The sequence below is a fragment of the Schistocerca americana genome, chromosome 5 (genome assembly GCF_021461395.2).
Source record: "Schistocerca americana isolate TAMUIC-IGC-003095 chromosome 5, iqSchAmer2.1, whole genome shotgun sequence".
Classification (NCBI taxonomy): domain Eukaryota; kingdom Metazoa; phylum Arthropoda; class Insecta; order Orthoptera; family Acrididae; genus Schistocerca; species Schistocerca americana.
Genome location: NC_060123.1, coordinates 20846372 through 20874252, shown reverse-complemented (window position 1 = coordinate 20874252; position 27881 = coordinate 20846372). Strand labels below are relative to the sequence as shown.

Sequence of the window (27881 nt, the reverse complement as noted above, 5' to 3'; positions counted from 1 at the left end):
AAAAATTCAAGGTTTGTAAAACATACTTCAATAGCTATCTACGATCAGGAAATGTGAGACATGAAAGAACTTATTAAAAAATATGTGGATGTGCTGAAAAGCAATGCCTCCAAATTTTTCATGTGAAGTTTCTTAAAGCTTTTTAAATAAAATAAATGTTAATAATATTCTACATCTTTATTCTTCATGTCTACATATTTGTTTTTCAACATAGTCAACCTTGTGACGAACATATTTCTCCCAACAAGAGATGAGTTTGCAGATACCACCACTATAGAATGTTAGACTTTGTTGACAGGTCTACAAGCTCATGCCTGCTTGCACCACTTCACCATTATCAAAATAAAGTTCTCCAAAGTGTTCTCTCAGTTTTGGAAACAGTTGGAAGTCAGTTGGGGCCAAATCGAGACTGCACGGAGGATGATCGGTGGCAGTGTACCCGAGGCACCTGACTGCGGCAGACGCCACACAGCGCTCGTGTGTGGCCTGGCATTGTCGTGCTGGAGAAGAGGGTGCTCCATGTGAGGATGAACTCTCCAAAATAGAAACTTGATTACAGTACACTGTTTCTCACGTACCAACATAGTTACATTGGGCACCACTATGTTACATACTACAATTCAGAGCCCTCTAGTAGCAGAAGGCTAGAAATATGTAGACATGACAAAAATGTAGAATGTAAATAACATTTGCATTATTTAAAAAGCTTTAAAAGTTTTCACATAACAAATATGAAGGCATTACTTTTCAGCACATATTTGTATAAATAACATGACTGATCTTTCTTACATATAATTTTCTCTATTTAATAGGATTAACCCATTACTGGCCATTGTCCCTTTTTTGGGACACGTATATTTTACTCATTTCTACGTAAGCAATGGAGCTTTTAGCCTTTATTGTTGCACCTGTAGGTTCAACTAACTGCTATAATGCCTGTAAATGTAAAATAAATAACTTTTTTCTAAGTACTTCATGTCAGGAAAATTATAAACTTGCCGATTTTTTGTTCTCGCACTTGGCAGCACTGTATGTCTGCTGGTAGTTCCTGGATGACAATGAGCTGTGATTTAGTTGTCTGGGCGTGTTTGTTATGAAAATATGGATGTCCGTGTAAGATTAAGTATACTTCAGATTTCTTCAATTAAGTGCAATATCGATATATTTTATGCATCCCAATAATGGGACAATGGCATGTTACACTATCATTTATTGTTTATGTGCCATATTCTTGTATACACGTATTATACACAGAAGAATTGCACTTTACGTTCTTTATATCTGCTTTTTTCATATTCTATTCGAATTTTACAATTCCAACAGGATAAAAACATGCCACGTGGACTTACACTTGAAGAAATTCTAGCAGAACTAGAGAACCATCAACAGAGTGACGATGAAGATGATGACGTAGAATTGGCGATTATTCCACCCGATGCAGATGTAATAACAGATGAAGACATTGACGAAAATGTACTGAACAATGAGTCTGTTGTACAAGATGTAGCCAGTACTTTAGAGCTCACAACCAGCCAAGATGAAGCTAATGCTACAGTTGTACCTCCAGAAGCCAAAAGAAGGGAAGTGTTAGGAGATGGAGCAGAAAGTGGTACATTATCTACAAAAAAATATAAATGTAAATGGTATAAATGACAACCAACGTACACAAACACTAGTGAACCAGGGAAGAGCAACAAACATTATGTTGTGGAATGTCTAGCAAATAAGACAGTGCCCCAGGTGTTTGATGATTTTTTTTCTGATAAACTAATGGATACTATTATTGAACAAAGCGAAATCTATGTTTGCCAACATAACAAAATAAATTTTCTGCTAACCAAAGAAGAACTAAAATCATTTATTGGCATACTACTTCTGAGTGGTTATCATAAGCTTCCTCATGAGAATATGTACTGGGAACAGGCTCCTGATGTTGGTGTTCCTTTAGTCTTCAACTCCATGTCAAGAGATAGGTTTCGGGAATAAAGAGATTAATTCATCTCAATGACTACTCCAAAATAGACAGAAACAACAAGATGTACAAACTGAGGTTGTACTTTGAAATGCTAAAAAAGGAATTTGGTAAATTTGGCGTATTTCATTCAGAACTCTCAATTGATGAAATGATGGTACATTATTATGGCAAATATTCAGCTAACCAATCATAAGCTTTTCTTTGACAAGTTTTTCCACCAGTGTTGACACACTGATCAGACTAGGAAAAAGTAAAATGAAAGCTACAGGAACAATAAGAGAGATCCAAACTAATGCATGTCCTTTGACTCGAAAAGAATGGCAAAAGAAAAGGAACGAGGATTCTATGACTACATGTTTGACAAAGAGAACGAAGTTCTGGTTGTGAAATGGAGTGACAACAAACCAGTATGTGTAGCGACAAATTACAGTACTATTACTCCTCTGAGTTCTACTAAAAGATACTCACTGGCAAAGAAAAAGGAAATATCTGTTACAATTCCACATCTCATTGAAGAATACAATGCCCATATGGGTGGCGTAGATCTACTGGACAAGCAGATGTCACTTTATAGGATGAGGATAAAGTCAAAGAAATGATGGTGGCCATTATTCACACAGATGATAGATATCTGCGTAGTAAACACATCGCGTGCATACCAAATTGGTAACTCTAATGAGAAGCTCTCACTTTTGGATGTCCAACGGAGAACAGTGATGTTTTACCTGTCAAAGAAAACAGGATCAGTACCAAAACGCAGAGGACCACAAGGAAGCAAATTGATGGGTGTCGGGTGAGCACAGATGTATGATTAGATCCAGGAAATCATTTCGTTGTGTCAAGTAAAACACAGAAGAGATGCGCTTACTGCAAGAAAAAAACAACAAAAATTTGTGATAGGTGCAATGTTGGTGTGCACGACAAGCGTTTTGCTTCATTTCATACTGAATAGACATTCAATAATATTAAAACATTCTTTATTTATTGTTTGTGTTGTTTCTTACAATGCTATGCATGGAGAATAAGGTTATGAATTTGGATAACGCATTTGGCCAATGTCCCAAAAATGGGAAGGTCTGTAGTTTTTGTTCTAATAAACTGAAAATTTTCAAAACAACTTTTTATTCAATTAATCACTCAATGTAACGTATTTACATATAAAAGTTTGCAAAAAATGATCCAATAGCTTCGGCGAGTAATGGGTTAATGAGTTTACAAAAATTTCCAGTCCCTAAGAGCAGATACAAAATTAACCAAAGCATACTCACAAGACAATAGCCTGTTTCAATATCACAGATGGAAGATCTGTTGTTGCACTGACATGGACGTGCTTCACCAACAAGTTTGATGATTATGGTCGACGTTATCTGATTGTTGTCATACCATCGATAAAAGCCAATGCTTGGATCCTGACATGAAGTTGAGTTATATTCAGGTGGACAAGCACAGAGTTCTACTCCTTTTGCAAGAGGTGGGGGCTGTCCAGGAACAGCCACAGCAGTATCTAGTGTTACATCTCTTAGGCTGAAAAAAATATATATTTCCATTAAATTTAAGTACCTCAGATATGTAAAAAAAAGTCAAAGTTAAAACAATATGTCAATGCCATGGCACTTTCAAGGTATTACTCATGCATTTTCTAATTTTAAGTCATTAGTAATTGATGTCACTTTTCTTTATCTGGCTGTAATTACTAAAGAACACTACACAAACAGCAGTATCAAGAGGTCAAAACATTCAGATAACTCAGCAAAATACATGTTAAATCTATTTTACACCTATATCTGCACAGAAAGGAATCAGAGTTCAGCACAGGTTCTGTAATTGATTCAGCAGTAAACAGTGTGCTTGTACACTGAATCAATTGTACCCCTCAGTGTTGACGAGGTATCATTCAAATAGTCGTAAAGGTTGAAATCAGTTAATTGTGTCTACTAATTAAAGTCAAATAAAGGATAAATGGCATCACTTTATATTAATATATAAAGACAAGACTATTTAATGCTTTTTATAAAAAAAGTCTCAAAAATTTCTAGACCAATTTACTTCAGATTTTTACATGATACTCTAATAAACTTTCAGGTGGACATAGCCTGCATATGTTTTTAAGCAAGACTATACGCGATTTTTGTTACAACCAGCTGAGAGAAAGAAAATGCTATGCTGTGAAAATGGGCAGTTTTATTTTCTTCCTTGCAAGTTTTAAATAGAATAGCAGGGCATTTAAACCATTAGACAAACTGTTTCTAACTAAACTAAACTCCATCCAAACAGGTCTTGGAAGGCCCAATTGTATTGACCAGCCACCATGTCATCCTCAGCCGACAGGTGTCACTGGATGTGGATTCGGAGGAGCATGTGGTCAGCACACCACTCTCCTGGCCATATGTCACTTTGTGAGACCAAAGACAAACTTTTTCTCCCATGTATATTCTTTCTCCTTACATATAATTTTAAACAAATATTGTATACAGAACAGTGAGCTGTTTTGTTTTCTTCCTTGCAGTCGGTTTCAATGGAAAACAGTAAAGTCATATTTATGACTTATTGGCTTCTATTTATAATAATACTACTATGGAATCTGAATCGTCCAAACCTTTGCAATCCTATTGTTTTGCATATTAAAACCATGTGAAGCTACTATCCTCACAGATCCACCAGCTGGAGAGGTTTCTCCTACCCCATATACAAATGGTATGAACTGATATACCGTATTTACTCGAATCTTAGCCGCACTCGAATCTAAGCCGGAGCTGAAAAATGAGACTCAAAATCAAGAGAAAAAAAATTTCCCGAATCTAAGCCGCACCTGAAATTTGAGACTTGAAATTCAAGGGAAGAGAAAAGTTTTAGGCCGCACCTCCAAATCGAAACAAAGTTGGTCAATTGTAATATGAGATACAATTTAGGTCGAATGAATGGCGATACAGCTACAGTAGTTTGGTTCGAGTCGTAAGCTTAGCAGTTAAGCTTTACCAGGTAGCCATTGCTATGCGTCAGGCACTCCGTCTGTATTTATACGGGTACCCTTCCTTTTTCATGTGCTTCGTTTGGTTTGAATTGATTGCTTATTTTTCCTTGATCGGATAAGTGCCGTTCTCTTTGTTATAGGTGTTTACGTCACTCTAAGCTGAAAATGCAGTACTGTACTGTGTCATGCATTCTTTGTCGCATTCTGGTAATGAGTGTTTAAGGCGTGTCGCCGCTCGCGGAATGGCTTGCTTTTGTGCACACTACCGCCACTTACAATTTAAAAAGAAAGAGAGGAATCATCTCATTAGCGAAACAATGGCAAGAGACTGCTATTTGTTGTTACTTACACTGCTGCTTTCTTTGATAATGATCAACAAGAACCAAATAATAGACTGCATATGATAGAAGATGTTCTGAACGAGAGTTTAGTGAAAATTTTTCTCTGTTTGAAAATCTTTGCCTCTTTAGTACATTACACTCTGCATAGAAATTGGAGTCATCTTAGATTTAAAAATCTAGTCAATTGCCATGCTTCATTTCTGCCTGTATCACTATTAGGCATAAGAATAATACAAATATAAACATGACATGATATGATATGTATATTCTTCCGTGTTTGCTGTTGTCTCACTCTAGTTTCGTAGTTTATTAGGCAGACAGGATTTAAATGAGATAGCAGCAAACACGAAAGAATACATGGCAAAATGTTTATATTCACATTATTCTTATGGTGAAGAGAATACTGCATGTGGTTCACAATTCATAAAAATTCCTATTAGCAACCATCTCTTCTCACGGGTAGGAAAGAATTCAGAACGTAGAGTTGGCCATATTGACAAACATCCCAAACAGTCTTGCCAGCCGGATTTTCGTAGTACATTGAAATGCTGCTACATTTGAAGATGAACAATACGGTATTTGTATTTACTTCATTGGATAATGTATGAAAATGCAGTGGTCGAAACTCGGAGCGGAGAAAAAAAGCTCGTCTTCCACTTTTTTTTTTTTTTTTTTTTTTTTTTTAAATTTATTTACTGAAGCAGAGGTTTTGGCGCCAGTATTTATCTTTGTGCCTGCGAAGCATGCCTGTGTAGCGTTACATATATTCAACGGCAGAAGTTAGTTGCGGCGGCATCTACCAACATTTTTCAGAGCTTCCACTTACTTTGCACTCGATTCTAAGCCGCAGGCGGTTATTTGTATCAGAAAAACCAGAAAAAGGTGTGGCTTACATTCGAATAAATACGGTACCCATCATTTAAGTGTTTTCAATTCCCAATCCAGGTTTTCTTTGCACTAAGAATAAAAGAAAACTCAAGGCCACACAAAGCAGCAGAAAGTAGGTGGGCATATTAGTAATTGTGAAACATTGTCAGGTTCACCAGTAATTTTGTACTGGCAGTAGATCCCATTTATACGAAATTTTCAAAACATATAATTAGTATTTTAATTTGATTGTGTTTGTATACATATGCGAATACATAGATAGATACACTTTATTGTAACAAAGTATTAATTTTATGTTCACAGTATTTAGTGTTTCATACGCAAACATTTTCCCCAATAAACTGTGTTTGAGTTTTTGCAATATGTCTAAAGTGTGTCAAATGAAGGATATAGTGATGGTCAAACAATGGAAAATCCAGGATGGAATGTAACAATATTAGAGAAGGAAAGTTGCTAGTCACCATATAGCGGAGATGCTGAGTCGCAATAGGAACAACAAAAAGATTCACACAATTATAGCTTTCAGCCAATAAGGCCTTTGTCAGCAATATACACACACGCACACATACACTCATGCAAACGCAACTTGTACACACGTCTGCAGTCTCACATAACTGAAACCACACTGGGACTGCAGACATGTGAATCTTTTTGTTGTGCCTATAGCGACTCAGCATCTCCACTATATGGTGAGTAGCAACTTTCTGTCTCTAGTAAAGTGATGATCTGCTGACGCCAGTGTGTGTGTGTGTGTGTGTGTGTGTGTGTGTGTGTGTGTTGGGGAGGGGGGGGGGGGGGGGGGGGCACACAAAAAACCCTTTGCAAAATCATACTTAAAATGCAGTGACATGCACATCAGCATCATATATTTGAAAATAGATAAAGGAGCTCACAATTACACAAATTTCTATCATTTTCTGTTGAATGTTTAGATGTGCAACATAGCACAATGTTGAATGAACAGGTTACAATTTGAAAAATAGTTTTGCATAAGAATTTGATGTAAAATGAGGCTATACCTACACAACCTTTGAGAAATCTAGTGAGTCTGTTGCACGTATCAGTATATGTTGAATGTTTTGCAAAGCAATCATTAATATCTCCCGTGTTACTTTTTCTCCCAGCTTCCCTTTCTGTCTCCACAAAGATTCATGGAACCTGAAACATTATGAACTGAATTAAATTACACCCTGGTTACCAAGCATATAAAACGTACAGAAATTCCAGTCATTCAGTAAGAAAGCTTATGTTAATTCAAAATAAAAAACAATTATTTCAGTGAAGAACACAACTTATACTAAAGTAAGTAGTTTTACCTGATTTCATAATGTCCATGAGGATTTGATGCAACAGGATAATACTCCAAAATTATTCTTCCATTTCCCTGTAATTGTACCAGGGGATATGAAGGCACTGTCTTCACAGGATAAATTCTGTTGCTGTTTTCAGACTGGATTGTAAATCGTAGATAACCACCATAAGACAATATCTAGAAAGAGCACCAAATACAAGAAATGTAATCTTCAATTTTCTATATGTTTGCAATCATCAAACTGGCAACTATTGCAAATATCACAGCTCTAAATAATGAAACTTTCACAATACTTGAACTTAATAAACACAGCCTTTGTTAAAGAGTTGATATATCACAAATCATCTTGTAGAAAAACAACTAGTTTTATATCAGCACATGGATCCCTTCTGTCTTAACAATAAAGGATGGCAGCCAAAAACAGTTGCAGGATAGAATTTTTTTATTAAAACTCTTGACCAAGGTTTCGGTACATATAAATATACCTTCATCAGAAGTAAAAATTTCCTGAATAGAAAGACACATTCATTAGAAAAGCCATATCAACGAAAGTGAGAAACAGAAGCTTAAATAACGGTGAAATTGCTAAAGTAATACAGGCACACAATCTTTAGTACTTACTAAAATTACATCATGCACTGGAGAATAATAAAACAATTATGCCAAAAGGCGTCGTCAGTAATTAAAATATCATCTCCATTTGTACAACATGTGTAATGGGCACAGGATCAAAGCGAACAGTTTAACAATGTTACTTCGACTATGAACTGTTGAGACACGAGTGTGAAGGCACTGCGGTAGATTGTTTCGCCGAGAGAGGGCACTTGCATGTGCCAGACTCTCGCATATTACTTTAGCAATTTCACCGTTATTTAAGCTTCTGTTTCTCACTTTCGTTGATATGGCTTTTCTAATGAATGTGTCTTTCTATTCAGGAAATTTTTACTTCTGATGAAGGTATATTTATATGTGGCGAAACCTTGGTCAAGAGTTTTAATAAAAAAATTCTATCCTGCAACTGTTTTTGGCTGCCATCCTTTATTGTGAAGAATTTTAACAGTTGCTGCTGCAGCCATGTTTAAAATCTTGCCTTCTGTCTTAACCTTGTGCCACCCATCCTTTGTTGCTGACTTGTGCTCTACATCTGTTTTCTCTCTCTTTTATCATCCATCTGCAGCTTTTCCCACATTTTTCCTAGCCTTTCTCAAGTGATGGAGGATTTGTTTGAAAACTCAACAGTCGCAATCTTGTTGTTGCGTCTACTGATGATTCAAGGCCTGAACTATAGGATGAATTGTTATCTTTACTCCTTCAATTACTGAAGATGTATTTTCCTATTTGATGCTAATGTGCTAATGAATCAGCAGGAATATTAAGCAATACTTTTCCACACCTTCAGCACTATGCCAGTTCAGTTGTGAACACAGTATATTACAAAAATTCGAAGGAAGGTCTTGTACAAAAATATTTTTGATGTTTTTAATGTCTGAATATGGAATTATCCATAGAAGATTGTTTTTTGGTAGGGCGGACGGGAGGGGAGGGGAGGGGAGAGAGGAGGAGGAGGTGAGAAAGAGAGAGGGGGGAAGGGAGGGAGGCAGGGAAGGAGGGAAGGAAAGGAAAGGAAAGAAAGAGAGAGAGAGAGAGAGAGAGAGAGAGAGAGAGAGAGAGAGAGAGAGAGAGAGAGAGAAATATCAGTGACAGGCACAGCATAAAACTATGAGGAATCAACAGATGAAAATTTACTGTTACTTCACTGTTTTGTTCTTAGTACAATCTTCCAATATGGAAAAAAATGTTCACAAACAAGAAAGTGGAACCACACTTATCAGTTTATTTGTAATCAGAGCCATCTGCAGCATATTGTACGTGATCTTCCATTTCTTTGTTCGTTCACTCGCTGTATTCATCACTAGCTCTCAGACTACTGTAGAATTATACCTAGCTGTTAAACGGCATCAATAAATCTTAATTCTGTGCAAACAGAGATTTCTGCAAAACTATCATTATCTGTACGGTTATTAATGTATTAAAGAAAATAACAATAAGAAGTTAACATCCATACAATCACAAATTGAATAAGCTGTCAAGTTTTCATAGCAATTTTTCCTACAAGCACACAATAGCAAAACTATGGATTAATGCACTGCTTTACTTATTGTAATCTAGAACAGGGACAAAACAATGTTCCAATATTATTTTCAGTACAAATACCTTGTCACCAAGAAACTGTTTTGGTAGCTGCCAGTACAGTGGAGTTCCAAAAAGATAGCTGCTTCCAATTTTAATGTCTCCTGCTTCACCTGGTATGATTAGGAGACTGTTAGTTACGTTTAAATTACCTCCTGAGGTGTTAAAAAGGATGTTTTTTCCTGGAATTTGAACCTGTGAACAATGGAGAGATGTGTTGTACAAGAAACGTCTGGTTCCAGTCCAAGATGCTGGAATTTGGCAGGAATGTATGAGCGAGGCTTGGTTGCTTTTGCATGTGAATCATATGTGTTTCTCTTTACTGATGAAGGCTGTGGTCAAACGCTCTATGTAGTGTCTTTTAATTGTGCCTGTCTGCAACTTAACATGTCTTCTTTATCATAAATAGCAATCTGTCAAACCTACATTGTTGATATTCCTACCTGGAGTTTCCATAGTTTTATTTTAAACTTTTGGCTTGTTAACTTTCCTATTTCTCAGCATGTATAATCATAAAAGTGAGTGTTACCTTAAGAAGCCATTTTATGTTTAAATCATGCAACTTAATTTATGCTCTTCGCTCATTATAGGCCATTTAAAAATTTCCAACAGAGGTGAATTAGGTCAAGAAGTATATTCCCAAAGGCTACACTGTGTCACAAGATCATCAGGAAGACAGTCTCATGAATGTCTCCTCAAACTGACCAACATGAAGTTTCAAAACATAAATTTTATCAAACTGCCACTGTTTTGGACTTTTTTCGTTCACAATTGCCATAATTCCAAGACTTCAGCAAGCTAGGTATGTTTCTGTATGAGCTTCCTGTACTGTGTTTTGTCCATCTTATAGTTTTTATTCTAATTACTGTCAATTCACAAATCTAGTTTTGAGATCCTTGAAGATATTCTTCCCAAATATCAAGAAGTCTTCCTTTTGGTCCTGTTCAAGGAACATTTCAATTAATCCATTCTCTTTCTATGACAATACCAATGTAATTGTTTGACTTCAACAATGTCCAGACTCCCTGTGCTTGCAAGCACACATTGTATCACATTTGGACCATGAACTAAACTGTACAAATTGAGGACCATTTTCACAAAACTCAACTGCTATATAATTTGCAAAAATGAATTATGAGGGCTAGTCAGAAAGTAGGGAATGTTTTGGCATTAAAAAAAAACTAAGTACAAGAAATACATTTTATTATACAGATCTGAAAGAGCATATGACACATTACTTTTCCACATAGTCACCAAGTACATTGAGGCACTTATCATAGTGGTGGACAAGCTTTGAAAGACCTTTGTCATAAAATTCTGCCACCTGAGACTTCAGCCAGTGAGTCATGCCCACCTGGAGTTCCGTGTCGTCATCAAAGCGCTGCATTGCAAGCCAGTTCTTCATCTTGGGAAACAAGTGGAGGCCGCTTGATGCAAGATCGGGGTTGTAGGGCAGATGAGGAAAATTTACCATTTGAACGAATTAAGGAGTTCTTGAGTGCAGTTTGCCATGTGAGGTCGTGTATTTTTGCGCAAAAACAAAATTTTGGATGTCAGCTTTCCTCGGCCTTTGTTTTTAACTACTCTTCTAAGGCTGTGCAAAGTTTGACAGTACCAGGCAGAATTTATGGTTGCTCCACATTCGAGAAAATCAATAAGAAGCACACCTTGCCTATCCTAAAACACTGTCGCCATCAACTTCCTTGCTGACAAGGTATGCAAACATTTTCTTGGTTTTCGGGGGGCCATTGTGTGCCATCACTCCACAGACTGTAATTTTGTCTCGCAATTGAGGTGTTTCACTCAAGTCTCATCACCAGTCACGATTCGATCCAGTAATGAACCACTATGTTTGTGGTAGGCCTCCAGAAATGTCAACATTGCCCCCATTCGCTGTTCTTATGGTACTCTGTAAGCATTTTGGGCACCTATCGTGCACAAAATTTGTGGTAGCCTAGCTTTTGAGAGACAATTTCAAACAACAAAGTCCGTGAAAGTTGTGGAAAAGAAAGCGAAAGCTCCATTATTGTGAAGCAACAGTTTTCACGAATTGTTTCATCAACTTTACTGACAAGATCATTAGTCACAATGCTCAGGTGTCCACTCTTATCTTCATCATGAACGTTGGTTCGGCCATTTTTAAACCGAATGCACCATTTCTGGATGGAACATTCACTCATTACATTGTTTCCGTACACTCTGCGCAGTTCACGATAAATTTCTATGGGTTTTAGGTTTTTTTGCCAACAAAAACCATATCACAGACCGCACCTCACAACTGGCGGGATTTGTAATTGCGGCGCACATTTCAAATTCGAATATTGAACAAACCAGATGCGCAGAGACATTCGCGCTGTCATGGATGAATGCTGACTGAGCAGTTGAGCATGCACATACCAAAATATATGCAATCGGCGCGCACCTAGCAGCGTCAGACGGAAACGTTCCCTACTTTCTGAACAGCCCTCGTATATATGCATCAGTGGACTTCTAAATCAGATGAATCCATTGCAGTACATTGATTTTATCAGAATTTGTTATTTTCGTTTGGTCTTGCAAACAAAACTTAAATTTTTCTAAACTTGACATTTATAAAAAATGAGTTATGCCAAATGTGAACATATATTGTTTATGGTAAAAATTTACTTTTAGTTTACTACAAAGTAGCTCACTACTTCCCAATCAGTGGTCACAGTTACATCCCCCTGGTAGGGTCGTTGGCACTATTGAAAAAGAAACTGAGAAAACTTAAAGCCATAATCTTGCCACCACCCTATTATGAGATTCTCAGCCACGAAAAAGAAGCTACCATTAAAACAAAATGTATAGCTTCAGAGGTGATTTCTTTTCTTTCTTAAAAAAAAAAAAAAAAAAAAAAAATCTGCCTAGCCGAAACAACATTCTGTTCCTCTCCGATCATTGATGAAAACTAACATAGTTTCACAGACATTGACTGATCAAATGAAATGAAACCTAGAAACATGTGAGTGTCAAAGATGTAAAGAAACTAATGAGATTTTTTTACGCATAATCACAAGAAGCCCAAGAGTTCTATGGGAAGGCCCCGGAGAGTTATGATAAATAGGACAATGAAAATAATTAAGTGCAGTACCTTAATGAGTCAGTTTGCTAAATTATTATTTGTTCAGTACGTTAAAATAAACTAACACATTACTGATATAAAATAATTAATCTACAGAAGCTCAGTTTTGGAAAAAAATTCATGACTTTTATATATTTTTTATCTGCAACGGAAAGCTGACAGAAAGATCTTCTGCTACTGTATTACAGATATAGAGTTTATCTGTGAAATATAATTTTGTAAGACATCAGCAAAGTATACTGTTGAAAAAGATGTAATCATTCTGCTTTCCTAAACTTCTGAGACTTCAATATACGTTGTGAGAAAAAGTAAAGCTTAATTTGACCATATCGGTTAGTTATAGGGCAAACATAGCCACACAGAAACAGGTTGTCAAATTTATTCCCAACAGTAAATGCTCGATGTACGTGGTTTTAAACTGTAATAGTGTACCATCCTGGATTATGAAAAGCTTCCAGTAACCAATACAGGAAATCCAGCCAAAAGTCATCTGAGAAGATAAAACGTTTATTACGAGATAACTGATATAAATTTTCATTTTACACTTTTAATTAACATTGACAATCATGTCCCATAGCTGTAACAGTCTTACCTGTATATAATTGATGTCCTGTGATTCGAATGGGAATACTGATGGCATTCCTTTAAACTGGGGAGGATCTGTAGTGTACATTACTTCAAGAGTCCTTGATCTGGGCATCATAATTTGGCTCCAAGTCAGCCCAGCCTGGGTGCAAGCTGTGGTACGACCAAAGCAGAAACACTGAGTGCATCCATCTGGATTATCTGCTTGCAGACCAAACGTACCTTCCTTGCACTCATTACATTTTTTTCCAACAACATTTGCCTATAAAAAATGTTTTTGACAATTTACAACAATGTATTCACATTTGAGCATAAATTGATTAAGAAAGGTATCTCCAGGGCACTGTGAGATGTCAAAAGATTACAAAGTCTTAAACAAATACTCTTACGATATGTTACAGAAAAGGGGCATGCATTGCGAACAGTCATATTTGATATTCATATTATAAATTTCAAACACTCTCAACATCACAATGTAGCTCCACTGTTTTATGTTGCTATGTGGAGAGTGGCAGATATAAATGTTAAGAAATCTGAATTATTCTTTTGGCATTTGAATAAGGTGATGCTTTTCGCTGTCACTGTTTCGTTTATACAGGACGACTCAAACAATATGTCACAATTCCAGAAATATACAGCAGGCATCTGTATCTTCATTTCCAAAAATGTGGAACATCAAACTTCAGATAAAACTTTCAGAATTTGATCGATATTTGATTCCACGTCATTGGACTGGTTTTGAGTAACCTTTCAAGTGGCTTACACATTCACCTGATTAAAAATTGTTACATTCATTCTTTTGGCGTCATTTGAAGAAGAGGTTATTTCCTATACCGTTACCCAATGATTTCAAGTTTCAACATCACACTTATGTCACACCTGTCAGTGTAACACCTGCTCTAATTCTTCAAGCATTGGGTCAAACTGACTTTACACAGGAAGTCTGCTAAAACATACATAATGAAAATATCAAAACAAATTAAAAATTCATGAGGGAAAGGGGGGGGGGGGGGAGGAGGAGCTGCATGGAACAAGAAGTATAGGACAATTCCTATCTACTTAATTAAAAGATGCTTGTATTACAAGATGGAGGGGGGAGGGGGATCGAGATGACAAGGTTCTGAGTTACGAAGAACATTTTAAGCTGAGCATGCTGTGCTCAACAGCACATTCTCCCACTCGGTGGTACACTCCGCTCTTTGCCAGTTAGACGATGGCTGTTCACTCGAGTTGACAGTTGATTGGAAGTCATGTTCACAGAAATAGCTGTGTAAAAGCTACATAAAAGAGCTGTTATTAACACAACTGCCGTGGCTCTGACTTAAACAATAGGATATGCTTGTTGTTGTCTTAGTATAGGTGTATAGGTCAGGTATTTTCCCGAGTGATTCACAAGGATATGACCATTGTGGTAACAGGTTGAGGTAGGAGTTTCATTAGGATGGGCCACAATATTTTATAGATTTATTGTGTTGTGGAATTCCATTTTGGGAAAGTTGGAAAGGATTTTGGATAGAATGTTCCCCATTTCCAGGTATAATGGTAGGTAGTTGAAGCCAGTGGCGGATACATATGGGGGGGGGGGGCCTGCACCCCCCCCTCCCCCCCTGCGGGGCCACTCACATTGCACATTGCCACCCGCACCATCCCAAACAGTCAGCCCACATGCTATTCGTTCGTTTCCTTTGTCAGTCGACTATAGACTGAATCGTGTTATCGAGTAGTTGTACTTTTCTATGTAGCATGCATGTCTGCATCATCGTATTTTATACATTTCTGTTGGGCATGTAGATAGAGACCCTTCGATATGTAGCATTATAAATATGGGCTATTCGCCAAAGAGGCAGCTAGTTTACATTCAGAAGCAGAAATATTAAGACTGAAGAATGAATAAGTAAAAAGTCCTAGTTGTAGCAAGTGCAATTGCGAAGATTAGTCAAGAGTAAGAGTGATCAGTTGATTGTGAAGTATTAATAATAGTAATTCTTAGTAATTTCTCATTAACAAAATTTTTACTAATACCGTAACAATAGTTTAAATAAACCTTTTATTAAACTTTACATGTTACTTGATTATTTTTTATTACGGTAAAAGTAAAGGTAGCTCAAGATATCTTTAGTGCCCTCGCCTTGAGGTTTTTCTGTATCCGCCACTAATTGAAGCCCTAGCTTCTGTTTCCACTATATCCTATCCCATACCAACCTCCGCCACTGCCTCCACACCCCCCATTTCATCCTTTTTGCACAATCCCTGTCCCATCCCCCCCACCCAACCAATCCACTCCAGCACTTTATTGTGTTCCACAAGAACCCCCACTGCCTACTCTACGATAAGCTCACTGGTGAGGTACTCTGATGAATACTCGCCAGTCAATACGCAGATAGACACATCAAATCACATTCAGAGTAAAGACACTTTGACTGTCACAATTTATTCAGTAAATTGTCAAAGTATTCATAACAAAGTTCCTGAATTTACTGCCCTCCAGAAAGTTGTAATGCTCGAATTATTCTTGGGACTGAGAGCTGGCTAAAACCCAAAGTAGAAAGTTCTGAAATATTCAGTGAGTTATGTAATATTTATCAGAAGTACAGATTAGATGCTGTAGGAGGAAGTGTTCAATGCAGTTGACAAAAATGTTGTCTCCAATTTTATTCCTAGGAATTTGACCGAGTTATGTTCTACCATTCTTTATTATTATGAATAATACAGATTTCCTTATTTTTGACTGTTTGGTCATACACAATGGAAATATCTTAGGCCTTGTAGATATATACAGGCGGGACTTTATCGATGGCGTCCTTACAGAGATGATGATTACTGGTCATGATGTCATCACAGCGAGAATGGTTACGAAGGTTAATAACTCAGTCAAGAAGGCTAGGAGAGCATTTCTGCCAGAGAGAGCAAATAAGTAGCTGTTAGCATCTCACTTAGCCAATGGACTGAAATCATTTAGTTCCCGTATGATGGACATAAAGGAACTACGGGCAAAGTTCAACCAGATTGTAAATCAAGCTCTGAACAAGTATATGTCTAGCAAGTGGATTAAGGGCAGAAAAGACCCTACATGGTTTAGCAAAAAACTTCCAAAAATGCTACAAAAGCAAAGGCTGTTGCATTCTAAGTTCAAAGGACAACATGCAAAAGTTAATAGAGATCCATGTGTCAAAAGAACTATGCACAAAGCATAAAATAACTACCACAATCATACCTTAGCACAAGATCTGGCTAAGAATCTGATAAAATCCTGGTCCTACGTAAAATCACTAAGCAGGTTTAAGGCTTCATTTGAGTCACTCATTGAGAAGTCTGGTGTGACGGTAAAAGATAGCACAACCAAAGCCGAAGTTTTGAATTTCACATTTAGGAAATCATTCACACAGGAGAACTGCACAAACATACTATTGTTTCAACATCTCTCAGAGTCCTGTCTGGACAATTTAGTAATAAGCATCCCTGGTGTACAGAAACAACTGAAAGAATTGAAAACAAGCAAGTCACCAGGTCCAGATGGAATCCCACTGCAGTTTTACAAAGAGTTCTTTACAGCTAAGTAAGAACTTAGCTTACATTTATCATGAATCTTTCACCTAGCACTAAGTTCCAAGCAACTGGAAAACGGTACAGATGACTCCAGTATACAAGAAAGGCAATGAGAATGGACCCACAAAGTTACAGACCAATATTCTTAAAGTCGGTTTACTGCACAACTCGTCAACATATTTTGAGTTTGCATCTCATAAATTTCCCAGAGACCAAAAAACTTATGTACACAAATCAGCACTATTTTAGAAAGCATCACTCAAGTGGAACTGTGTATGAAGGGCAACAAGCAGATTCCCTATTTCTATATTTCCAAAAATCATTTGACTTGGCCACCAACTGTAGACTGTTAATGGAGGTATGACCATACTGAATAGGTTCCCAGATATGCAAGTGGCTCAAATATTTCTTAGGTAGTAACCAATATGTTGTACCCAATGATAAGTGTTCATCAGAGACAAGGGTATCGTCAGGAGTGCCCCAGGAAAGTTTGATAGGACTACTATTATTTTCTATACATTAATGATCTGTCACACAGGGTTGGAAGCAATCTATGGTTGTTTGCTGATGAGGCTGTGATGTCAGACATGAGTGGCTGTAGGATGATACAAGATGACTTAGACCAAATTTGTAGCTGGTTTGTCTCTAAATGAAGAAAAATGTAACTTAAAGTGGATGAGCAGGAAAAATAAACCATTTATGTTCAGATGCAGCATTAACAGTGTCCTGCTTGACACAGTAATGTTGTTAAAATATCTGGGCCTAATGTTGCAAAGCGATGTGAAATGGAATGAGCATGTGAGGATTGTGGTAGGGGAGATGAATAGTCACCTTCGGTGTATTGGGAGAATTTCAGGAATGTGTGGTTCAACTGTAAAGGGGACCACATATGGCACACTAGTGCAACCTATTCTTGAGTGCTGCTCAAGTGTTTGGGATATGCACTAGGTCACATTAAAAGCAGACTTTGAAGCAGTTGAGAGGTGGGCTGCTAGATTTGTTACCAGCAGACTCTAACAATATGCAAGTATTACGGAAATGCTTTGGGAACTCAAATGGGAATCCCTGATGAGAAGGTGACATTCTTTTCAAGGAACACTACTAAGGAAATTTTAAGAACCAGTATTTAAAACTGACTGCAGAATGATCTTACTGCCATCAACATAAGTTTCGTCTGGAGACAATGAAGATAAGAAAAATCAGGGCTCATATAGAGGCATGCAGTCAGTCACTTTTCTCCTGCTTTATTTATGAGTTGAACAGGAGAGGAAATGGCTAGTAGTGGCGCAGGGTAACCTCCAACATGCACTGTATAGTTGCTTGTGGAGCATGTATGTACATGTAGATGTGTATGCCACAATTCTATCGCATCTCCTTCCTAGCCATTAGCTTAATGCCAGTGGAACATAATCAACGAGGACAATGCGTGCGAGTGTGTGGTGTGTGTGTTTCCTGTATTAGATTGTACGAAAGCTTAACATTGTTTTAACATTGTTTCCAATCTTGTTTATGTGCTATCAACATCTAAGAACCTGAACTATATGAAGACTAATTGCCTTTACTCCTCCATCAATTGCATTCCACCCTAGACTTTCCGTTACCATATCACGGCAGCAGGTTTGTCCACGTCTCCAGTGAGAAGATTTTTATACATTATGTGTATCACCTGTGTATGTTGCACCCAAAGGCCAACTGGTGCCCTACCAATGTTCTCTTTCCTTAATACTTATATTTGAACTAGTTCATGTTCCAACGTTTTGGTTGAAGTCCATCTCATGCTTATTTACTTGACATTTTGTTGTGAAATAACTGCACCAGGTTGCTAAAGATTTATGTTTTATCATTCTGCAACTAGTTTCGAACTGGTGTTAAGTATCTGACATATGAATACCACATGTCTACAATGTCAAAATGTAATTCATTATTGCTAATCACTTTGTGAATGTGTGTTCCAAACTTGAGGATATCACATCATAAGTGAGAATCACATATTCACACAGTGATAAATAATTTGGATTATATTTTATGTTTCAGAAAAAAAATGTCTTTTACAAAAACAGAGCTGTGCAGTTTTAAGAATAGCCTATTTGGTAACTCCAAACTAAAGAAATGTAAAAGATCAATAACTGTAAAAGAAGCAGCGGAGGAAAAGAATGAAGAAAATACTGAGTGATCTTAGCACATTATTTGTAAGCCACATTAAATTTACAATACATGTGCTGCTGCTGTAATACACCAGAAACAAAGAGTTTACGTTGGTACATTCCTGCAGCCATAGCAAATATTACTTTAATCCTACATCTAGCATATATAAGTTTTAATCCTTTTTGAAGTGAGATAAATTACAAACATACTATTACAGAACATGTCATCTTATTTTATGGAGTATTTGGTTCTTGCAGTTTCCATGATGAAACCTGCAATATTGCTTATAAACATATTTATAGGCCATTTTCCATCTAAAAAATAGCAAATCTTTATCTGAATGTTGGGAGGAGAGATGACTGACTAATCCCAGTCTTGTGAATTTTTATTATAAGTGGGAGCATATGTCTGAATAGTATAAAATTGATGTTGTGTGGCAGAGGGCACTTCATATCAATGTTACAGGGGAGGAAGGTGCATCACACCAATGTTATGTGGAGAAAGATTCTTCGTATCACTGCTGCGTGATGGAAGGTGCTTCATACCGATGTTAAGTGGCAGAGGGTGCTTTGCATTGATGCTGCATGGCAAAACATGTTCTGCTCCGATGTTGCACGGCAGATGTGCTTCGTAACAATGTGACTTGGGTGCTTCATACTGATTTTAAATGGCAGAGGTTACTTCATACCACCTTACAAGGTGAAGGATGCATTTAATGATGTTGCACTGGCAGAGTGTGCTTCATAACAATGTTAAGTGGCAGAGGGTGCTCTGTTCTGATGTTGAATGGCAGAGGATACTCTGTACTAATGCTATGTGGTAGAGGGCGCATTGTACTGATGTTTCAAGGCCACCTGACTGCAGCTACTGACGTAAACTACCACTACCAGGAGGCCAGTGTCGGCCAGCCAGCCATCGTCAACTTCCTCAATGATGTGCATTGCAGAGCACGTCAGATATTAAGCTAATAGGAAGATTTTTGTGGTGTTATGTTTAAGGTGTGTGACGGCAATTGTGGGAACAGGTCACACAGAAAATGTAGCTTGAACTGAACTGGTGCTGGTGTCGGGTGGCCAACTGATGCTGCAGGTGGGCAGACTGGCTGGTGTGACAGTTTGCAGCTTCCATCACTGCTACAAGGTGTCGCTCCAAATGCCAATTAAATGTGGAACAGATAACGTTTGTGTGTCTAAGAACTTTCTGGGGTGCGCTACTTAAAGCCTGTAAGTTATATGAAAGTGATGACATTCAATTAAGTAACACTGTTCTTTGAACTTTAATTTTAATTCTAGGCAGTGCCCAGTAAACAAAATTACTGCTACACCAGAAAAGTCATCCAGCCATAGTAAAAATACTGAGACTCTTAAATCTCATGGCGCATGTACAAATTAATAAGTCTAAGTTCTATATTTAAAGTATTATTACAATTATATAACATTCAGTGACCCCTCCCCCAAATGAACCATGGACCTTGCCATTTTGGTGGCATGGTTTGCATGTTGCAGTGATCTAGATAACCGTGTCGTAGATGCAACCACTATAGAGGGGGTATCTACTGAGAGGCCAGACAAACACATGGTTCCTGAAGAAGGGCAGTAGCCTTTTCCATAGTTGCAGGGCAACAGTCTGGATGATTGACTGATCTAGCCTTGTAACATTAACCAAAATGGCCTTTCTGTGATTGTACTGCAAATGGCTGCAAACAAGGAGATACTACAGCCGTATTTTTTGCCCAAGGGCATGCAGCTCTACTGTATGGTTAAATGATGATGGTATCCTCTTGGGTAAACTGTTCAGGTTGGGGACTACTCAGGTGAACGACGTTCTCAGGAGAAATTAAACTGGTGTTCTATGGAATGCATGGAATGTCAGATCCCTTAATCAGGTAGGTTGGTTAGAAAATTTACAAAGGGAAATGGATAGGTTGAAGTTAGATATAGTGGGAATTAATGAAGTTTGGTGGCAGGATGAGCACGACTTCTGACGAATACAGTGTTATAAATACGTAATCAAATAGGGATAATGCAGGTGTAGGTTTAATAATGAGTAAAAAAGTAGGAATGTGGATAAGCTACTATGAACAGCGTAGTGAATGCATTATTGTAGCCAAGACAGAGAAGAAGTGCGCACCCACCACAGTAGTACAAGTTTATACGCCAACTAGCTCCATAGATGAGGAGGAAATTGAGAAAATGTATGTATGATGAGGTAAAAGAAATTACACAGATAGTTAAGGGAGCCGAAAATTTAATAGTCGTGGGGGACTGGAACTCGACAGTAGGAAAAGGAAGAAAAGGAAAAGTAGTAGGTGAATACGAACTGGGGGCGGGGAGAAGGGATGAAAAAGGAATCAGCCTGTTAGAATTTAATCATAGCTAACACTTGGTTTAAGGATCATGAGAGAAGGTTGTATATATGTAAGAGGCCTGGAGTAACCGGAAGGTTTCTGATTGATTATATAATGGTTAGACAGAGATTTAGGAACCAGATTTTAAGTTGTAAGACATTTCCAGTGGCAGATGTGGACTCCGACCACGAATTATTGATTATGATCTGCAGATTAAAACTGAAGAAACTGCAAAAAGTGAGGAATTTATCAAGATGGGGCTGTAAAACTGAAGAAACTGCAAAAAGTGAGGAATTTATCGAGATGGGGCTGGTTAAACTGAAAGAACCAGAGATTGCAGATGGTTTCAGGGGGAGTATTATGGAATGATTAACAAGAACAGGAGAAAGGAATACAGTAGAAGAAGAGTGAGTAGTTTTGAGAGATGAGATACAGAAGGCAGCAGAGGACAAAGTAGGCAAAAAGACCTGGGCTAGTAGAAATCCTTGGGCAACGCAGAGATATTGAATTTAATCCATAAAAGGAGAAAGTATAAAATCACAATAAATGAAGTGGGCAAAAGGGAATACAAATGTCTAAACAATGAGATTGACAGGAAGTGCAAATGGCTAAGCAGGAATGGCTAGAGGAGAAATGTAAGGATGTGTGTGTGTGTGTGTGTGTGTGTGTGTGTGTGTGAATGAGACTTACCAAACAAAAGCACTGGCGGGTCGATAGACACACAAACAAACACAAACACACACACAAAATTCTAGCTTTCGCAACCAACGGTTGCTTCGTCAGGAAAGAGGGAAGGAGAGGGAAAGACGAAAGGAAGTGGGTTTTAAGGGAGAGGGTAAGGAGTCATTCCAATCCCGGGAACGGAAAGACTTACCTTAGGGGGAGAAAAGGACAGGTATACACTCGCACACTCACACACATATCCATCCGCACATACACAGACACAAGTAGACATTTGTAAAGGGGAAGAGTTTGGGCAGAGATGTCAGTCGAGGAGGAAGTAAAGAGGCAAAGATGTTGTTGAAAGACAGGTGAGGTATGAGCGGCGGCAACTTGAAATTAGCGGAGGTTGAGGCCTGGCGGGTAACGAGAAGAGAGGATATACTGAAGGGCAAGTTCCCATCTCCGGAGATCTGACAGGTTGGTGTTAGTGGGAAGTATCCCGGAAAGTGACAGGATACTTCCCGGGACTGGATCAGACTCTGAATGTGGCTCTCCAGCAGGGATACGACTTCCTCAAATCCTGCCCTGAAATGACATCCATCCTTCATGAAATCCTCCCTACTCCACCAAGAGTGTCTTTCCGCCGTCCACCTAACCCTCGTAACCTCTTAGTTCATCCCTATGAAATCCCCAAAGCACCTTCCCTACCCTCTGGCTCCTACCCTTGTAACCGCCCCCGGTGTAAAACCTGTCCCATGCACCCTCCCACCACCACCTACTCCAGTCCTGTAACCCGGAAGGTGTACACGATCAAAGGCAGAGCCACGTGTGAAAGCACCCACGTGATTTACCAACTAACCTGCCTACACTGTGCAGCTTTCTATGTGGGAATGACCAGCAACAAACTGTCCATTCGCATGAATGGACACAGGCAGACAGTGTTTGTTGGTAATGAGGATCACCCTGTGGCTAAACATGCCTTGGTGCACGGCCAGCACATCTTGGCACAGTGTTACACCGCCCGGGTTATCTGGATACTTCCCACTAACACCAACCTGTCAGAACTCCGGAGATGGGAACTTGCCCTTCAGTATATCCTCTCTTCTCGTTACCCGCCAGACCTCAACCTCCGCTAATTTCAAGTTGCCGCCGCGCACACCTCACCTGTCTTTCAACAACATCTTTGCCTCTTTACTTCTGCCTCGACTGACATCTCTGCCCAAACTCTTTGCCTTTACAACTGTCTGCTTGTGTCTGTGTATGTGCGGATGGATATGTGTGTGCGTGCGAGTGTATACCCGTCCTTTTTTCCCCTTAAGGTAAGTTTTTCCGCTCCCCGGATTGGAATGACTCCTTACCCTCTCCCTTAAAACCCACATCCTTTCGTCTTTCCCTCTCCTTCCCTCTTTCCTGATGAAGCAACCGTTGGTTGCGAAAGCTAGAATTTTGTGAGTATGTTTGTGTGTCTATCGACCTGGCAGCACTTTTGTTTGGTAAGTCTCATCATCTTATATATATATAAAATAGAGGGATACATTCCACGCGGGAAAAATATATTTAAAAACAAAGATGATGTGACTTACCATATGAAAGCGCTGGCAGGCCGATAGAAACACAAACAAACACATACATACACACAAAATTCTAGCTTTCGCAACCAACGGTTGCCTCGTCAGGAAAGAGGGAAGGAGAGGGACAGACGAAAGGATTTGGGTTTTAAGGGAGAGGGTAAGGAGTCATTCCAATCCCGGGAGCAGAAAGACTTACCTTAGGGGGAAAAAAGGACGGGTATACACTCGCACACACACACATATCCATCCACACATACACAGACACAAGCAGACATATTTAAAGACAAAGAGTTTGGGCAGAGATGTCAGTCGAGGCAGAAGTGCAGAGGCAAAGATGTTGTTGAATGACACGTGAGGTGTGAGTGGCGCCAACTTGAAATTAGCGGAGATTGAGGCCTGGTGGATAACAGGAAGAGAGGTTATATTGAAGAGCAAGTTCCCATCTCCGGAGTTCGGATAGGTTGGTGTTAGTGGGAAGTATCCAGATAACCCGGACGGTGTAACACTGCGCCAAGATGTGCTGGCCGTGCACCAAGGCATGTTTAGCCACAGAGTGATCCTCATTACCAACAAACACTGTCTGCCTGTGTCCATTCATGCGAATGGACAGTTTGTTGCTGGTCATTCCCACATAGAAAGCTTCACAGTGTGGGCAGGTCAGTTGGTAAATCACGTGGGTGCTTTCACACGTGGCTCTGCCTTTGATCGTGTACACCTTCCAGGTTACAGGACTGGAGTAGGTGGTGGTGGGAGGGTACATGGGACAGGTTTTACACCGGGGCGGTTACAAGTGTAGGAGCCAGAAGGTAAGGAAGGTGGTTTGGGGATTTCATAGGGATGAACTAAGAGGTTATGAAGGATAGGTGGACGGCGGAAAGACACTCTTGGTGGAGTGGGGAGGATTTCATGAAGGATGGATGTCATTTCAGGGCAGGATTTGAGGAAGTCGTATCCCTGCTGGAGAGCCACATTCAGAGTCTGATCCAGTCCCGGAAAGTATCCTGTCACAAGTGGGGCGCTTTTGTGGTTCTTCTGTGGGAGGTCCTGGGTTTGAGAGGATGAGGAAGTGGCTCTGGTTATTTGCTTCTGTACCAGGTCGGGAGGGTAGTTGCGGGATGCGAAAGCTGTTGTCAGGTTGTTGGTGTATTGCTTCAGGGATTCCGGACTGGAGCAGATTCGTTTGCCACGAAGACCTAGGCTGTAGGGAAGGGACCGTTTGATGTGGAATGGGTGGCAGCTGTCGTAATGGAGATACTGTTGCTTGTTGGTGGGTTTGATGTGGACAGACGTGTGAAGCTGGCCATTGGACAGGTGGAGGTCAACATCAAGGAAAGTGGCATGGGATTTGGAGTAGGACCAGGTGACTCTGATGGAACCAAAGGAGTTGCGGTTGGAGAGGAGATTCTGGAGTTCTTCTTCACTGTGAGTCCAGATCATGAAGATGTCATCAATAAATCTGTACCAAACTTTGGGTTGGCAGGCCTGGGTAACCAAGAAGGCTTCCTCTAAGCGACCCATGAATAGGTTGGCGTACGAAGGGGCCATCCTGGTACCCATGGCTGTTCCCTTTAATTGTTGGTATGTCTGGTCTTCAAAAGTGAAGAAGTTGTCGGTCAGGATGAAGCTGGCTAAGGTAATGAGGAAAGAGGTTTTAGGTAGGGTGGCAGGTGATTGGCGTGAAAGGAAGTGCTCCATCGCAGCGAGGCCCTGGACGTGCGGGATATTTGTGTATAAGGAAGTGGCATCAATGGTTACAAGGATGGTTTCTGGGGGTAACGGATTGGGTAAGGATTCCAGGCGTTCGAGAAAGTGGTTGGTGTCTTTGATGAAGGATGGGAGACTGCACGTAATGGGTTGAAGGTGTTGATCTACATAGGCAGAGATACGTTCTGTGGGGGCTTGGTAACCAGCTACAATGGGGCGGCCGGGATGATTGGGTTTGTGAGTTTTAGGAAGAAGGTAGAAGGTAGGGGTGCGGGGTGTCGGTGGGGTCAGGAGGTTGATGGAGTCAGGTGAAAGGTTTTGTAGGGGGCCTAAGGTTCTGAGGATTCCTTGAAGCTCCGCCTGGACATCAGGAATGGGATTACCTTGGCAAACTTTGTAGTGGTGTTGTCTGAAAGCTGAGCCACATACTCCCGACGATCAAGTACCACGGTCGTGGAACCCTTGTCCGCCGGAAGAATGACGATGGACCGGTCAGCCTTCAGATCACGGATAGCCTGGGCTTCAGCAGTGGTGATGTTGGGAGTAGGATTAAGGTTTTTCAAGAAGGATTGAGAGGCAAGGCCGGAAGTCAGAAATTCCTGGAAGGTTTGGAGAGGGTGATTTTGAGGAAGAGGAGGTGGGTCCCGCTGTGACGGAGGATGGAACTGTTCCAGGCAGGGTTCAATTTGGATAGTGTCTTGGGGAGTTGGATCATTAGGGGTAGGATTAGGATCATTTTTCTTCGTGGCAAAGTGATACTTCCAGCAGAGAGTACGAGTGTAGGACAGTAAATCTTTGACGAGGGCTGTTTGGCTGAATCTGGGAGTAGGGCTGAAGGTGAGGCCTTTGGATAGGACAGAGGTTTCGGATTGGGAGAGAGGTTTGGAGGAAAGGTTAACTACTGAATTAGGGTGTTGTGGTACCAGATTGTGTTGATTGGAATTTTGAGGTTTTGGAGGGAGTGGAGCTGGAAGTGGACAGGTATACACTCGCACACACACACACACACACATATCCATCCACACATATACAGACACAGGCACACAGAAGGACCACATACAGCCTCCTTGCTCATTTTTGTCTATATTATTAACAATCACTACACACAACACTGCTCACAAATCAACACTATATTCACAATGACCACTTACTGCTATAGTGCACCACACTGTTACATAACTAAAATTGGCAACAAGCATCAACATTCCTGACTGACAAAAAGTCAGCCAAATTCCACTGTTCACATATGGGCCAAGATCAAGTTGTAACGCCGGAAATGCATATCCTCCTATTTCCATCTATTGTACTATTATTTTTTTCCTTGTTTTGTTACCTCAAGATATGACATTTCTGTCTCTTTATATATTGTAATTGCTTTACTGTTTGTATATATATTTATGCATTTATGTCGATGTATAATTGGTTTGTTTCGTAAATATTATTTGTATTTTTACGCTGGGTCTTGCCTAGGGAAAACTGCTATCGAACGATTACATCGATAGGTCGTGTGAAGACTCAAAGTGTGTAGGATCTTTGGTAGTGTTAACTCTGCCGCGTGAAGCGCGGGCAGAACAGTCGGAGTCTGGCTGGAGTAGCGAGTGGAGCAGGTGTTGTGTGACGCTCCCGCGAGTTGCCGCGCTTTCGGGGTTTGGCAGCATGTAATTGCGCTCGACTCGCGATGATAGTTTCTGACATGGTGTCGCGGACGGGAAGCATTAGCTGGCGCACATCAAGAGCCCGTTTCGCCTGGTGACCGTGTCGAGAAGAAGGCGCGCCAACATCCAGCTTCTGCAACAGCGACGGCCGACAATGAGTGACTGTCGCCACCTCCTCGATCGACGGCTTCAAACCTTCAATCAACCAACAAGGAAGACTAAAAGCACGTAAAGTTTCAGAACTGTTTGGCAGACCTCAGCTTTTCAAATTGTTCCATTTGCCTCGCAAAATTACAGCAACTTAGCATGAACCTTTGTTGCTCATTGTCCCAATTGCATTGCCAAGCAGGGTCCCTTCCTTTTCCGAAATGAACCCGAGTGTCGTTGAAATTCAAACGCCAGCATTAAAATAATATAATTAGATTTCACTGCTTTAATTTCAAAGTTCAGTAGCTGGCTACAATATTTAGGTTACACGAGCACAAATTTAGAGTGCGAGTTTTGTTAGCATATTTTAGCTTACCTGTGACTGCAGCTCAGCTTGGTACGTACTAAATTTTACTATTGTTAATAGTTCAGAATCAGTTAATTCAAGTTCAAAGTTAAATCTCTTGTTTCTAAATTGCGTAGAGTCAAGTTGCTTTTGAAATGATTGTTGAGGTAGTCCAAGACTAACCGTATTTTACTGGATTTCGATGTGTTTCAGAAAGAAAGCTTCTTATTAATTTCAGTCACTAAATTAACTTTCAGTTTTCTGGTTTTATTAATTCTTCTGCTAAATTAAGTCAGAGTGTAGCGAAATTTATTACTTCTGACAAACTTTCAGTTTTCACACTACACGTGTCAACCTTCAGTTGCCACGCTTCTAGTGCTAATTATATGTGT

At 39.6% G+C, this 27881-nt stretch overlaps 1 protein-coding gene across 1 annotated transcript in view; it reads right to left on the bottom strand.

The window, feature by feature from the left end:
• LOC124615580 (laminin subunit alpha-1-like) overlaps positions 1-27881 on the bottom strand; it is a 1154169-nt gene that overhangs the window by 123856 nt on the left and 1002432 nt on the right. The window contains exons 19-23 of the mRNA XM_047143565.1: positions 13373-13627; positions 9702-9872; positions 7492-7664; positions 7199-7333; positions 3244-3499 (exon numbers count right to left, since the gene is read on the bottom strand). Coding sequence (XP_046999521.1) covers positions 3244-3499; positions 7199-7333; positions 7492-7664; positions 9702-9872; positions 13373-13627 — 990 coding nt within the window. The remainder of the gene's footprint in view (positions 1-3243; positions 3500-7198; positions 7334-7491; positions 7665-9701; positions 9873-13372; positions 13628-27881) is intronic.